At 59.8% G+C, this 15,597-nt stretch overlaps 1 protein-coding gene across 1 annotated transcript in view; it reads left to right on the plus strand.

The window, feature by feature from the left end:
- The first annotated feature begins 7,014 nt into the window (after positions 1-7,014).
- CLCN1 (chloride channel, voltage-sensitive 1) overlaps positions 7,015-15,597 on the plus strand; it is a 34,654-nt gene continuing 26,071 nt past the window's right edge. Inside the window, exons 1-7 of the mRNA XM_006887175.1 lie at positions 7,015-7,194; positions 10,105-10,225; positions 10,510-10,641; positions 11,315-11,443; positions 11,612-11,745; positions 13,031-13,108; positions 14,261-14,339. Coding sequence (XP_006887237.1) covers positions 7,015-7,194; positions 10,105-10,225; positions 10,510-10,641; positions 11,315-11,443; positions 11,612-11,745; positions 13,031-13,108; positions 14,261-14,339 — 853 coding nt within the window. The remainder of the gene's footprint in view (positions 7,195-10,104; positions 10,226-10,509; positions 10,642-11,314; positions 11,444-11,611; positions 11,746-13,030; positions 13,109-14,260; positions 14,340-15,597) is intronic.

Below are 15,597 nucleotides of genomic sequence, written 5' to 3' on the forward strand. Positions count from 1 at the left end.
CAAGCACGAGTGGGCTCTGTTCGTGCGCGTGTTTATCTGCTCTGTGCTCATGTGCAAGCTCGGGTGGGCTGGGTGTGTGCTGGGCATCACTTGGGTTCTACTCAAGACTCAGAAGTACAGTGTGTGCAGTGACCTCCATCCACTGGCTGTGGGCGGCAGGCAGCAGCGGGATGTGGCTCTTCCCACCTGGTCCATCGGGAAGCCCGGACCTGCTAAGGCCCAGGAGGGGCTGGAAGTGACCTCCTCCTCTGTTCTGTCTGTTCTGCAGATGAGACTGACCGAGGGGTCGACCAGCAGGATGGGAAGAGTCAGGCCCAGTCCCCCAGCAGTGAGGAGAGTGGCACTGGCACAGGGGGGCTGCTGAAGACGCGGCTGCCCACCCGCTCGGACATGATCTGCGGCTACGCCTGTCTGCGAGGTACTGGGGGCGGGGAGACATGGGGCAGGGCCGGCATGAGGGGTGAGGCGGGCCGTTCTGACAGGCGGTAGGGGAGCACCCGTCGACCTCACTGACTGACCCCGCGCCGCACAGGCACGGCCGCCATGCGGAACACCAAGCGGGGCTCCTGGTACATCGAGGCGCTGGCCCGCGTCTTCTCTGAGCGGGCCTGTGACATGCACGTGGCTGACATGCTGGTGGAGGTGAGTCATGTGCCCAACCACCCTCCCTGACCCCCCGCCCTCAGCCCTGCCCTGACCTGCGCCGGCCGGCTGCCCCTCCAGGTAAACGCACGCATCAAGGAGCGGGAGGGCTATGCGCCCGGCACCGAGTTCCACCGCTGCAAGGAGATGTCCGAGTACTGCAGCACGCTCTGTCGCCGCCTCTATCTGTTCCCTGGACATGCTGCCCACTGTGGGCATGCCGCCACATGACCACGCCATGGGTGTAACGTCCACTGTGGACTCAACCACCACGTGGCCACACATGGGTATAACGTTCACTGTGGGCATGCCTCCACGTGGCCACACCATGGGTGGAATGTCCACTGCCGGACATGCTGCCATGTGACCACACTACACTTGGGCCCCAGCATGTGGCCACACCACGGGTGGACCCATCCAGAAACTTTTGCATTGTACCATCTCCAAGGACTTTTCCACTGAGGCTCTGCCCATGAGATGACACGTCAGACCTTCCGTCTTGGCCCTGGGTCTTCCTCGCTGAGAACTGCCTCACGTGACCCAACCACAGAACCACCTCAGGACCTCCCCTCTGAGGACCCCACGTGGTGGCCTGGTGACCCCAGAGTGTGCTGCTGCATCCCAGGCCGCACCTCTGCCTGTTCCTGGATGTCGCCAGGAGATCGCCCGGGATGCCATCAGCAGACACTCTGGGAGGTGTGGCAGTCTCCTTCCCATCTGGATCATGGGGTGTGCTTCAGTCAGCCCCCCACATGTGACTCGTCGGGGGGTGGGGGTGCACCCATTGCGCCCCTTCTCAGTGGCAGCGCGGAGGTCTCCTGTCTCGCAGTCTCTGTCTTCCTTGTGTCACAAGAAGCATCTTGTGTCCAGAGGCGCCCAGCCTGGTCCTGAAACCATGCAGGGCATGGCTGTGTGTGGGGCTTTTCAGAACTGAGGCACCAGACACGAGAACACCCAGTCCTTGGGTTCTGCCCTGTCCCTGTCCCCCCATGAGCCCGAGGGGAGCAGCAGGAGTGACAGGGCAGAGCCCTTCCCCTCCCCCGTCTCTTCATTTACCACCGAGTCCCAGCTTCAGGGTGTGGCCAGACCATGCCACCCTGTGCCAGGCATCCGCTCTGATTCAACTTCCTCCAGTCACTTCTCCATTCCACCAGGAGCGGCCCAGAGCCACCCCCTCTGCCGTTGTGGGTTCTGGCACCTGGGAGATTGCCCCACTATGGTGCTGTGGACACTGTGTCAGTTCAACTGCCAGCATTATAGAAACTGAGTATGTGCCACCTGGGAGCGGCCAGGTGCCACCCCGGAGCAGGCAGGCCATGCACTTAACTCCCCCCCCAGACACTGCCTGCTGTTGTTGGGACTGCCGTGTGGGGCACCAGTCTCTGCTGGTCAGTTTTCCACCTTGTTTGTTCCGTACATTTAAAAGCCACGTGCCACTCCCGTGTTTGGAACCTTGTGGCTTCCCGTGGAGTCCTCGACGTGGTCCAGACCCTCGCCTGGTTCCTGGAGGCTCAGCTTCAGTGTAGCTCCTCTGCAGGCAGGACCTTGCCGCTCCGCGCGGGCATCTCTGCCCTCTGAGTCTCTGTCAGCACCTCTCCTTGATGCGGGGTCCATCTCTGTCCTCTGAGCCTTGGGTCAGCACCTCGTTGGTGCTGGGCAGCATTGCTGTCCTTCGAGTCGGCGTTGTCAGGCTGCCTCAGTGGCCCGCGTGTACACTTGCCCATCAGGCAGTCTCCTGCCACACGCTCCGTCCCACTGATGGTGGTGACATGTTTGTTTGTTCTGTCCTCCCTGCTAGGTTGTAAGCTCCCAGGAAGGAGGCCAGCAAGCTGGACCCTTGCTGGACCCTGCTTGCTGATCCGTGTCCGTTTGCACTTACGCACAGTTGATTGTTTATGCTCTATTTTTCTACTCACCTGATTCAGTGGTTCCGGCTCCTTGAAAACAGTGCAGCCTGTTTATTGCCCGTTGGGGCCTGGCTGCAGGCAGCCTGCCAGCACTAGCGTCCCCCAGTCCTGCCCGAGGGCCGGCTTCTACTGCTGCCCAGCCCGGCAGAGGCGAGGACACAGCCTGCTCACTGCCAGGGCTCTCTTACTGTTGGTGCCAAATAAAAGTTTTTTTACTGCGGTGAGCTGTGTCTGCTGCAGCCTCCTGGTCTACACAGGTGTCAGGGTGAGGGTCCATTGTGCTGAACATGTGGGATTTGAGTTGCTGGCTTGGGCTCTGGGGTCATCAGATATGGGGGTGGTGGGTGTAGAGAGAGTAGGCTGTGCCTCACCTGTCCAAGCTGAGCTCAGCCCCAGGGGGTGGGATGGGGGACCTGAGCAGTGGACCACCACGAGGGAACTACGATTCCTGTGGGACAGGAGATGTCAAGGACAGGTTGGGGTCATTGGAGAGCAGGAGTTCTGAGAGTGGCCCTGGACACACAGGAAATGGGGCATCTGATGGGCACAGTGTGGTCCAGGACAGGAGCTGGGGGTTCTGAGGGGCATACTGTGTACCTTGGTAGAGACATGGGGCTTCCTCAGGAGAGGGAGTTACTAAGTGCTCCGAGTCGAGTACAGACAGGAACCCTGCACCACCGTCATCTGACACGGGAACCCATCGCAGCAATCTCCGTCAGTCCACCTCGAGGGCCTTCCTCTCCTTTGCTGACCCTCCTCTTGCTGTCTTCAGTCATGATGCTCCTTTCCAGGTAATCCTTACCCAGTTTATGAGAGATGAGCCTTCTCCATCTTTGCCTCTGAGGAGCAGTCTGGCTGCACTGTCTGTCCCTTTGGCGGTCTGTGGGATACTCAGTACTCCAGCAACAACTCAGGCACGATTCTTGTCATCGTTGTCTGGCTCTGATACATAGCAGGTGATTGATAAGGCCACGCCCTGAATCAAGTGCACCTAAATCTTTAAACTGACAGCATTGCTCTGAAGTATTTTTGAGAGGTGCCTGATAGCCGACTTGCCCAATACAGTATGTCTCCTGATTTCCTGACTGCTGATGGATTGATCCAAGCAAGGTAAAATAATGGACAACTTTAATCTTACTCTGTCATGTTGACTAATAATTCTGTGATGAGATCCTTTGTTTTATTGAGGTTGAGATACAATCTAGATTGCAGGCTGTAGTTTAAGTTCCCAGGAATCAAGGGAGTATCAGTTAACATGCAGCCCTGGATGTGCTCACCAGTGGAGGCCTAGCAATTTGGACAGCTGCCTGATGGTCGACTAGAAGAGATCAATGTTTGTTCTCATTCCCAAGAAAGGTGACCCAACAGAATGGAAATGAGAGACCAGTATCATTAAAAGCACGGACAGACAAATCCTGTTCAAGATCATCCAAAACTGCTACAACATTGCCAAGGAACAGCCAGAAGTTAAAGTGGGGTTTAGAAGAGGCTGTGGCCCAAGGGAGATCAGGGCTGCTGTCCGCTGGTAGAGAGCAGGAAATTCCAGGAGAATGGCTACTTGTGTCTTACTGATTACACAAGGCATTTGTGTGAATTGTAACAAATTATGAATAACATGGAGAAGAATGAATCTCAACACTTAAAACTGTGTTTATGTGAAACCTATACCTAGACCACGAAACGGTTGTACAAACAGCGGAGAACACTGCACGGTTTAAAATCAGGGAAGGCCAGCAAAACCTAGATTTAAATCAAGAAGCTGTCCAGACGGAGCAAGGGATCGTTGCATGGCTTAAAGGGGCAAGGAATATGTCAGCATGTGCTGCGCAAAGGGCCGTCAGAGTCTGAGGAAGACTCACTGACCTGTGTGACCCAGAGAACATGACTAGGAGGAGGGTGCACACGGCTGCAGAAGGGCAGTGGTCCTGAAAGCGGGACGGCGGCGGGGACACTGGGTGGCCGTGCAGGCAGGCGCCCAGGGCAGGAGAGCATTGTCAGTAGGTGTGGTGGCCCCACACCCCCATCCACGTGGAGGTGGCCTCTCCTGCAGTCGCCTCAGGTTGGGTTTCACAACTGTCCCTCCCCCACTTCTGCCAGCAGATTCTCTTCTAAAATTATCCTCCGAGGGGTGGGGCTGCCCAGTGTCCGTCCTCCCTGCCAGTTGTGGGGGACGCAGTGTGAGACAGCAGGCTTCTGCCTGGAAAGGGGGGACCCCTGCAGCCTGAGGAGGACAGGGCTCTGAGGCCGAGTGTGATCCCGTCACAGCAGAGTTCTGCCCCAGTGGACCTGAGTCCAATGCTGCCCTGTCCTGGACAGCTGCTTAGGCCTCAGTTTCCCTCCTCCCTGAACGCTGAAGGGTCCCGTGAGACTAACCTGGTGGTGAACAGGCAGGGTGGTCCCTCTATGTCCAACCAAGGGCTGTTCGGCCACACACATTTACTAAGGGGCCCCCATGGTCTGACCCCAGGCTGCTGTCCATGTGTCCCGATGTCGTCTTCAAGCAGGAAGCTGACCTGGCCCAGTTTGCTTCTTTTTGTTCTGAGGCCCCAGGCGTTCCACCAGAGGCCGGCGAGGGGGTCAGGTGGCCAGGAGAGGGCAAGTTGCTGGGTCAGTAAAGAACGTGGCTGGCCAGCTGTTGTGGGCAGGAGGGGATCTTGGCATAAGTTGGGGGCCTGGAGGATGACTGTGAAGTGGACAAGGCCTGGCAGGAGGGGTCACATCCTCCGGTGTAACCGCACCCCCTCAGGTGAGGGGCCTGGCCGTGGGGGAGGTTCTGGGAGAGAGCAGTCTGCGCTTGGTTTGGGGTGACCACATGCTGGTCCTTCACAGCCTACATTACACGATAGTAATTGCACCGACACACTAGAACCCTTTCAGACAGACCCAAAGGACATGTGTCCTCTGTGCAGGAGGGAAGAGGGGTCCCCAGGCCAGGTGGGCACGAGCCACCCGTGGAGGGGATGGAGAGTGGGCGTCTAGCTCAGAGGCTTTGTAAGGTCCCTGGGTGCTCAGCCCAGGTGGACATCAGCCGGGGAGGTCCCAGCGTGGAGCCACCTCATGCTGTCTCCTCACTCTCCTGCAGGAGATTCTGTGTTTCCTCCTTTGAACCTTGGACGCAGATCTTTACTCTCATAACTCTGCCCTCTCACCTCGGATGTCTGCAGGTCCTCCTGCTGGACTGTGTGAGGCTCTCGGAGGCCCTGGTCTGCTGGCCTTGACCCCGGTGTCGTCAGCTGGGCCCTTCAGGATGGTGGCCGAGGTGGGGCTCTGTGGACACAGCTTTGTGTCTCCAGACTGTCAAGTCCTCACAGAGAAGCTGAGCTGACTGCAACAGTGGGGCATGCGCTTTCTGAAGCCCCAGCTGGCCTTAGGGCCCGGTGGTGTCCTGGTCCCTTGTCCTCCAGCATCCCTAGTCTCTGTGTGGGGCGGCTGTGGGCGTGTGCTGGGCAAGTTCACCCAGGTCAGGGCCGTTCAGCCTAGGGGCTGCTGTGAGCCTGGGGAGGGACGCAGAGCCACACCCTGGTCCTGCTGTCACCTGGTCTCCCCCCCACCAACGAGGATGTCCCAAGGACTCAGAGTGGCCTTGGCCCCTCGCTTATCATGCAAAACGGGAAGCAGGTACCACCTGGGGCATGCTAGCTCCCAGCGCTGCACCCCTTGTTTTGATCCAGCTGCCCTCAAGGGCCTCCCCATAAATCTGCGGGCAGCGTGGGAAGGGTGAGGAGGCCCAGGACCCAGAGCTGTGAACCACGGGTGTGACCAGGCTACCTGATGGCTGCACACACCTACAAAACACTACCGTCAGGTGGATACACTGCGTGAGGACCAGCCCTCGGGGGCCAGAGAGTCTGGTCACCAGTTAGACAGGACGTCCGTGGTGAGGACCAGCCCTCGGGGGCCAGAGAGTCTGGTCACCAGTTAGACAGGACGTCCATGGTGAGGACCAGCCCTCGGAGGCCAGAGAGTCTGGTCACCCGTTAGATGGGACGTCAGTGGTGAGGACCAGCCCAAGGTGACTGAAGAGGCCAGTCACCGGCGACACATCGTGGTGAGGACGAGCTGGTGGTGAGTGCACGAGAGCCATGGCAGAGCAGCACCGACTGCTGCCCCTGGTAAGGCCCCCCAGGCGTCGGAAACACCACCCCAACCCTCCACCCCACCCTCCTACTGGGGCAGGTGGGTGAGCAGAAATAAGGGTGTCCCTTGAACTGGCCGGGGTGGCCTCTGGTGTGGAGGCACAGTGACCAGGACTCCTCAGTGTCCTGCAGGTCCCTTCCCCACCCCCACTGCACAGCGCACACCTGCTTCGACCCCAAGCAGATCAGATGTGGCACTGGGGTCATGTGACAACAGGGGGTGCTATAAATAGCCAGAGGTGGGCATGCTGCCCCAGACGCCTTGGGGACAGGAGGAGGGCTTGAGGAGTGCCCTGGGGCAGGACAGAGCAGGCCTCGGCCTGGGGGGCATGGAGCGAAAGGGGTCACAGCTGGCAGGCAGTGAGCAGAGCTGGTGGGGCAGTGCCCCCCAGTACCAGTACATGCCCTTCGAACACTGCACCAGCTATGGCCTACCCTCTGAGAACGGGGGCCTGCAGCACAGGCTGCGGAGAGACACCGGTCCCCGCCCCAGCGCCCACCCCACACAGGTAAGGCCCAGAGACAAGGGGGCCAGGGGTCAGGGAGGAGGGGCTTCCCAAAGTCACGGCAGCCCAAGGCCATACATTCCAGATGTGCCAGGCTTCCATGTGGTTCCTGGGTGCAGGGAGCCCTCTTAATGCACAGGGATCTGGGGTGCTTCCTCAATGCACAGAGACCCTGCAGAGATACAGGTCATCCCTTAAAGTGTGAGGTGTGAGGTCCCCTTAACATGCATGGGTGCAGGTTTCCCCTTTACATGCAGGAGTGTGGTGTACTCCTTAATGCAGAGGTGCTAGGCACCCCTGTAACTGTAAAGGTGTGGGATGTCTTCTTAGTGTATGTAGACAGGTATGGGGCAGCCCTTACCTGCACCAATGTAGTGTCCTCTAACACACTTGTTGAGGACACCCCTTTAACTCACAGAAGTGTGGGGTCCCCCTAACTCAGGGATGCAGTATACCCCCCTGATAGGAAAGGGTCCATATGCTCCTTAACAAGGTGGGGGTACCTCTAATTTGGAGGTGTGGGGTGCCAGCTTAATGTGCAAAGCGGAGGAGAGTCCCCTAACATAAAGAGGTGCTGGGTGCTCCTTATCTCAGAGATGCTATGTTCCCCTTAATTTGCAAAGGTATTTAAGTTGGCACCCCCAAGTTCATAGCAATCATTCCCTTAACTCACAGATCCACAAGGCAGCCCCTTCAAGCTCAGGGATGCAAGCACTCCTGTCATCTAAGAGGTGCTGGTGCCTCTAACAATTGTGTCTCTGTGGTTCCCCCTAATCATGGGGTCCAGGGCGCCACCTTACCGTCCCCAGGTAACATGTAGGGGGGTGGCTGTCTGCTAACTCACCTGCTGGCTGACACCATGCCTGCATCCAGTCACAGTCACCCCACGGGCTGATCCCCCATGATGGTCCAACCCACCCACCCTCAGCCACACACACGGATTAACACATAGAAACACAAGGGCAAATACACACAGAATCACACACAGGCGCACACATGGGGACCCATACACAGAAACACACATAGGAACAGGGTTATACACAGGAACACAGAGGCACACAGGTTACACACCCAGACACACACGCTGAGACCCACGCAGAGGCATGGACACATATGGACCCTGAGGCTGAGGGGAGTGGACTGAGGAGGGAGAAGAGACTGGCTACGGCACAGGGACCAGGAAGACGCATGTGCTAAGAGCACACCGCGGGGAGGGCCGCCAGGCTGGGGTCACCGTCCTCCAGGTCTGGGACAGCAGAGGTGCAGAGGTGGGCGGCAGGTGTGTGGTTGTTGGGAGCAGCAGGCCAGTATGGCCACTGGACATGCAGGCAGCTGGGAGGAGGAAGCTGCCAGCGTCCAGGGTGCCAGGCTCCTTCCTCTCAGTGCTGGGGGACCTTGAGATGGGCTGGGGAAGTGGTGGGCAGGTGGCAGAGACCTGCCTTCCAGATAGGAGCCAAGTTCACATCCTGGTGGTGCTGCTCATGCTCGGCTACCACCTGTCAGAGGTCCACGACCACCTGTCAGGTTTGTGTCATGTTGCTGAGAAGCTGAGCAGCGAGGGGAACAGTGACCACACTTCTGACACCGGGGGGTGGGGGTCAAGGAGGGAAAGCATGGCATCTGCATTTAAGAATCAAGCCTTCTCAGAAAGCCTCACCGGCTTCCAGTGCGAGCTGCCTCACAGCTGGCCCACAGCGGCTTTTCAGAGGCTGTAAATCACGTGGGAGGCGCCCGTCCTCCCCCCAGAGCAGCAGGGGGGTCCCGTTCACAAGGCGCTGCTGTGCTGAGGGAGCTCAGGCGTGGTCTCTGGCTGCTGCCCTCCTGACCCAGAGGCCACACTCCTCTGACATCTGAACCTACCAGCAGCTAAGCTGGGGGAAGCTGGCCCGTCTCCTGTGTGACACACTGCCTCTGGAAACCCACGGGGGTCAACACAGCTGCCTCCAAGTGCAGATCCTGGGGTCCTTCCAGGGAGGGGCATGTCCACTGGGTGAGGAGACAGGTTTTCCAGATTCAGGATGGTGCCTTGGAGCCGTGGGGGAGTGGGGGAGTGATGTCCTCTCTGCCGCCTGGCCACATGGGCCGACAACTCTCAAAAATGCATCCTGACGTTTTCGTAGGAAATGTGGAGATTGTGGAGGGGCCTTGGCTGGGGACAGGCTGCACTGGTCCCCACTGTATCTTCAAAACATCTAAGTGTTGGTGGTTCTTGGGGGTACTCAAACTTGAGCAGAAGCAAAGAGCGTTATTCTCAAGCCTGAGGGTAGTTACCAGCTCAACAATGGTCAGTGCTGGCCAGCACCCCTCAGTCTCAGCCAGCACCCCACCTCCTGGCTCCCCTCCTCCTGCCCTGCTGGAAATCCTTCAGCCCTAAGCCAGCCAGCTCTTTGGGGGCCTGTCCCACCAGCCAGGGGTGTGCAGGGCCCCTGGTGGTGTGGCAGGAGACCAGCGTCGTTCCAGCTTCATCACACAAGGCCCGCATCATGGGCAGGGCCAGCAGGCCAGGTGGGGTGAAGTGGTGAAACCAGAGCCTCCCGAGCCAATGGCCAGCTGGCTGGTCCTGGGGGAGGTGGACCGCACACCAGGATGCCCAGTCTGTGCAGGTATACCCAGGACAGCTGGGGCTCCCCTGAGGATTAGCTGTCATTGCTGTCTGTGGTTCAGGGCTGGTGACATGGCTACCGTGGTGACCCAAGCCCAGCTATCCCAGAACACAGCCTGGGAGACAGCTCAGATGTCACAGGCTTGGCTGAGGGGTGGGACAGGGCGGACAGAGGGTGGGCAGCAGGGGCCTGGCGGGGCGCCGAGGAGAGCAGTGACCAGTGCTTACAGCTGCTCTGTGAGGCTGAATCCACACGTCCCCTGCTGCTGTCTCCTCCATGAGACAGACGTGTCCACTGTCCTTCTGCCTAGATCTATGGTCACCACCAAGGACAGTTCCCAGAGAAGGAACCAGATGCCAGGGGTCCCCAGTGGACAGGCTCCAACAGCACCGAGGGCAGCAAGGATGAGGACCATGATTCCAAGTGCCATGGTGAGGCTGGGAGTGGCTGAGGGTCAGCTACAGACACACAGAGGGGCGGGGGCCCAGGGCCAGCAAGACAGCGGAGGTCCCACAGCACCCTGGTCCACACCAGGCCTGTCTGTATGATCAGAGCAGGCGTCTTGCTGCCCAGCAGGCCCACTTCCTGAGAAACAATCACTTGGGTAGGGTAATCCAGTGAGGACTTGGGTGGGGGTGGCTGTGGTCACAGAGGTGCAGAGGAGGGCAGGACTGGGCCTGCAGGACCCCCGTCACCCACGTGCTGCTGTCCCCAGCTTGTCTCCGCCGCCTCGGCCGCATGGTGCGCAGGAAGCTGGGGGAGGACTGGATCTTCCTGGTGCTGCTGGGGCTGCTGATGGCACTGGTCAGCTGGAGCATGGACTATGTCAGTGCCAAGAGCCTGCAGGGTAGGTGGGCCTCTCCTCTGGGGCCTTGCTAGATGGGCCGGAGAGGGCCTGGACCACCTCCGAGATCAAAGGTGTTTCCCACCCCTTCTCATGGAACCCTTAGGCACTGGCCACTCCTCTGGGGACTCACTTGGCCTGGTTTGACCAGAACTCCCCAAACCTAGTGATGCAGGGGCCAAAGCGCTTAGCTGGTAGCTGAAGGGTCAGCAGTTCGAACCCAGCAGGTCCTCAGAGGGAGAACGAGGTGGTCTGCTTGTCAGGATGCCAGTCCTGGAGCCCTGCGGGCTGTACCGCTCTGGCCTGGCCCTGCTGTGAGGCACAGCCGACTCAATGGCAGTGCTTTGCCGTGGCTTTGAATACAGCCCCTGGACGAAGGGCCTGGGGACCCACTTCTGGGGACCCTTGGCAGCCTCTGGGACCGTCCAGTCCTGGTCCCTGTGACCCCTTTGCCTCAGGACCCAAGTGACTGGTCCCTGGGCCTCCAAGGACCTGTGTGTATCAAGTGAGGGTACAGCTGCCTCCCAGGAGCTGGGCATCTGCTCCTTCCTCATCTCGTCAGTGCCCACAAGCAAAATAAGGAGGGCTCCCCTCCCAGTGGACGGGTGGTGGAGGGTGTGCGCCTGGGGGTGTCATGGTGGGCGGCCCTGGCCCCTCTCTCCGCCTGTGTCTGCAGCCTACAAGTGGACCTACCGCCAGATGCAGCCCAGCCTCCCCCTGCAGTTCCTGGCCTGGGTCACCTTCCCCCTCACCCTCATCCTCTTCAGTGCTCTCTTCTGCCACCTCATCTCCCCACAGGCTGTCGGTGAGGCTGGGGTGGTCGGTGACCCTCAGCTGTGGCTTCTCTGCCTCCCACCCTCCCAGCCTCTGTCCCATGCTCTCCTCCTCGGCCTCCACTGCTTCGCACCGTTCCCACCTGCTCCCCTTCCCACTGGCCCTCCTCAGCCTCCAGTGACCTCTCTGATGTGTCCAGGCTCTGGCATCCCTGAGATGAAGACCATCCTCCGCGGTGTTGTGCTGAAGGAGTACCTCACGGTCAAGGCCTTCGTGGCCAAAGTGGTGGCGCTGACCGCCGGGCTGGGTAGCGGCATTCCCGTAGGCAAAGAGGTGGGTGGTCTGCAGGGATGACTTACCAGGGTCCAGCTGAGGGGCTTCGGCAAAAGGAAGGAGGGACAAAGACTGAAACAGGCTGTCAGACAGGACATGTGGCGGGGTGATCCAGCTCGCGCCTGGCCCAGTGACCCACGGCACTCTGGAGCTTTCTCTGGAGAGTGTCCTGGACACTGCCTGGAGGTCAGCGGCGTGCCCGGCCTCCACCCACTAGGTGGCAGTAACGGTCCCCACAGCTATGGTGACCAGAACAGGACACACACTGCCATGGACCCTGAGGGGACACTGTCTGGAGGCCCTGCCCAGTCTTTGTCCTGAAAAGACACACTTCCCTTGGTTCTGGGTTTCTGTCCCTTTGGCCCCACAGTTGAAGTCCACGACTGGCATGAGGCCCTAATCGGCTCTGGTCCTTGGGCTCCTGTGCCCGGCTGACCTCGCCCGCCCCAGGCCCCGTCCTGTCCCCTGCTCCTTTGCCCCCCGAAGCCTGGCTGCTCTTCCTCCTCACACTCCCACCTACTGCCCCATGGAGCCTATGGTCTGGTGCCCTTGGGGTGCCCAGGAAGGTGTGCCAAACAGCTAGCTACGTGAGCACAGGCCCCATCTCACAGCGCCAGAGGCGGGGTGTGGGCTCCCCTGAGGCTCTGAGGGAGGTGACTTCCCACCCCCTCCCAGCTCCTGGGGGTCCACGTGCAGCATCCATCACATCCTCATCTTCATCAAGGGCCGGCGCGTTGGGCTAGAACCCATCGTGACCACATCGCCTCAGCTCACGAGGCCAGAGTCCACTTCCAGGAAGGGTTGGGGGTCAGAGTGCATGGTGCCTTTTGATGGACACAGTTCACCCCAAAATCTGCATAGGCTTTCGTTCCAAGCCTCCTGCCGCCCACCCTGTCTGTCTGACCTTTCCGTCCTCCGTCCTCCGTCCCTCCACTCCTTTCTCAGCTACGGTCAGGGTACCACTTCCCCTCCTGCTGGGGACCCCACCAGAAACCTGGTTCAGGATGCTCAAGTGACCGACAAAGCCAGGGCTTCCTGGTCTCCATTCTCAGCCATGTCCCCATGTCTTCAGGGTTTGACTCGAATGACCCTGGGGGTCACTGCCTCCTGGTTTCTGTCCTGAGCCCGAGTCCTCTCGGGATGCGTCTCAGAACATCGGAGTGACCCTGGGGGCCAGCACCTCCTGGTCACTGCCCTCAGCCATGCTCCCATCTCTTCAGGGTCTAACTAGAGTGACCAGCATGTCCTGGTCTCCGTCCTCAGCCCGTGTCCCCTCTCTCTCCAGGGCCCCTTTGTGCATATCGCCAGCATCTGTGCGGCTGTCCTCAGCAAGTTCATGTCCGTGTTCTGCGGGGTCTACGAGGTAAGTCAGAGGGGAGTGTGCTGGGTCGCTGTGCATGGGGGTGCCTGGCTCCGCTGGCCAAGTGCTGAGGCAGCCCTGTGAGCGCCCCTCTGCGGCCTGCCACACCTGCCTGTGGTCACCTGTCAGCTCCCCCCTGTGCCCCACACCAGGCAGTCTGTGGTGCTCCTGTCCACCCCGTGCTGCCTGGACCTTAGCCCTAGTCTGTGCTGTGTGCTGCCCACTTGTCCCAGTGCTGGCCCTGACCTTGTCTGCGTACTGTCTCCTGCTCACCCTCTCTCACGCTGCCCATGGCCCCTGGCCCTCATCGGGGTACAGCAGTGTCTTGTCAAGAAGGCCCCTTGATCCTCCTTGACTGTGCTGTCCCTGTCCACCCCCGTGCCACCCTGGGGTCACTGACCCTTGTCTCCGCCATGCCTCTGCCCACCCCGCCCGCCCTCTGTTGCAGACTGTGCCTGGCCAGCTTGACCTCCTGGTGTCGGCCTGTGCAGTGGGCGTGGGATGCTGCTTTGCGGCTCCGCTAGGAGGCAAGTGTCCCTTCCTCCCAACCGGGGCCTCAGCAAAGGGGGGCATCGCTTTGGGGCTCAGCTTGGGGCCGGGTTGAACTAAGGGCCAGGCCCCTGAGACCCATCCTTGAGCCCAGCAGTGTTGGCCAAGGGAAGCCAGCTTGTGTTCTCATGGTCACTTCTGGCCATCGGTCCTTGGCCCCTCTGGGGACACTGAGCAGCTCCCCACCAGCTGGCCCTTACTTGCTCTCTGGGATTTCTTCCCATTTGGTTCTGGGCTGTAGGGGCACTTCTCGTTTGACCAAATCCCTGTTTCTTTTTGCCTTGGGGCTGGACAGCTCTGGCCAACGGGCTCCAGGACCACCCTGGCCCTCTGGACTTTGGGCTTTCTCATCCTGCCTACCCCTCCCCATACCCTCCTCCCTCCCCTCCCTTCCCTGCTGCCCTTCTCCTCCCCTCCCCTCTTCTCCCACCCCCTCCTGCCCCCTCCCCTCCACTCTCTATCTCCCCTCACTCCTCTGATGCCCTTCTCCCTCCCTGCTGTCTCTGTCTCCCCTCACTTCTCACTGGCCCCTCCCTCCCCACTGTCTCCCCCCACTCCCCACTGCCCCCTCCTCCCTGCTGTCTCTCTCTGTCTCCCCCCCAGTAGCAGCCGTACTATTACACGGACATCCTGACCGTGGGCTGTGCAGTGGGCGTTGGCTGTTGTTTTGGGACCCCACTTGGAGGCAAGTACTTTCCCCTCACAAAGCAGACCGTGCACCTGGCCTTGGCCCCAGACCACCTGTGAGTAACTAGTGTGAGGTGCCCATGAGGGCCGCCTCTTAGCGCGCGGACAGTGTCCAGCGGGGCCCATGACTGCTCATGGGTGGTCAGTGAGAAGTGTCCATGAGGGCTGCCTCCTGGCAAGCGGGCAGTGTCTGGCGGGGCACTCGGTCCTTCTGAAGGCCCAGGTGGGTGTTGCAGGTGCGAGGAGCTGTGTGGCCATTGGTGCCTTGCTCGCAGAGGCTGGACGCAGCCCGTGGCCCTGCTTGCTCAGGACCAGTGATACTGCTTCCTGCACTGGGGCGTCTGCGGCCTCTGAACTGTTGTCTCCAAGGTGCACAACATTTGTGGTGTTTGGTGAGGAAGTGGGGTGTAGGCAGAGATAAAGGGGGTTACCTGTCACGAGGTGCAGAGTAAGAAAATCTGTTACACACAACTGTGTGTAGGAGCTCTGGTGGCTCAGTATGGTGCACATTGGACTGCTTTCCAAAAGGTCAGGGGTTCGAATCCCCCAGCCACTCCTCAGGGAAATATGGGCAACTCCTCCTATAAACAGCCATGGACACCCACTGGAGAGTCAGCACGAGTCATAACTGACCCGTTGACTATGGCTGGTTTGGAGCAGGAGTCAGGGCTCCTGAGGGTGCAACTCAACTGTTGACAGAAAGGTCAGCAGTTCAAGGCCACCCAGAGGTGCCTCAGGAGAAAGGCCTGGCCATCTGTCCAGTTCCCTCTGACGTGTACGAGGTTTCAGGGAGTACAGACTTGAGACCCCAGTGACAGCGCAAACCTGATCTTACTCATGGCGGATCCGTCTGTGGAATCCTCAGAGCCATGGCTGGTATTGTTGATGCAGGCCAGTGGTCAGTGGAGGAGGGGCTCAAGGGATCACTCACTGGGCCATGGGACTGGAGGGCTGTCATGCCCACAGCCACAGAGAGAGCGGGGAGGGGGGGAGCGGGGGGTGCACACTTCGTTCTGCTGTGTGAGTCCCCAGGATTTTCCTGGGGTCACAGGGCAATGGGAATGTGTCTGCCAATGGGGACCTGGTCCGTCCGTCCAAATGATCTGCCCTCTGGCCTTGATCCCCATGTCCGCACTTGGGCTTCTCTGTCCTTGACCCTTGATCGCTGTGTCTGCACTTGGGTTTGTCTGTCCTTGACCCTCGATCCCCGTGTCCGCACTTGGGTTTGTCTGTCCTTGACCCTCGATCCCCGTGTC

The sequence above is a fragment of the Elephantulus edwardii genome, unplaced genomic scaffold, assembly GCF_000299155.1.
Source record: "Elephantulus edwardii isolate Elephantulus edwardi_28Jun2011 unplaced genomic scaffold, EleEdw1.0 scaffold00055, whole genome shotgun sequence".
In the NCBI taxonomy this organism is placed as follows: Eukaryota; Metazoa; Chordata; class Mammalia; order Macroscelidea; family Macroscelididae; genus Elephantulus; species Elephantulus edwardii.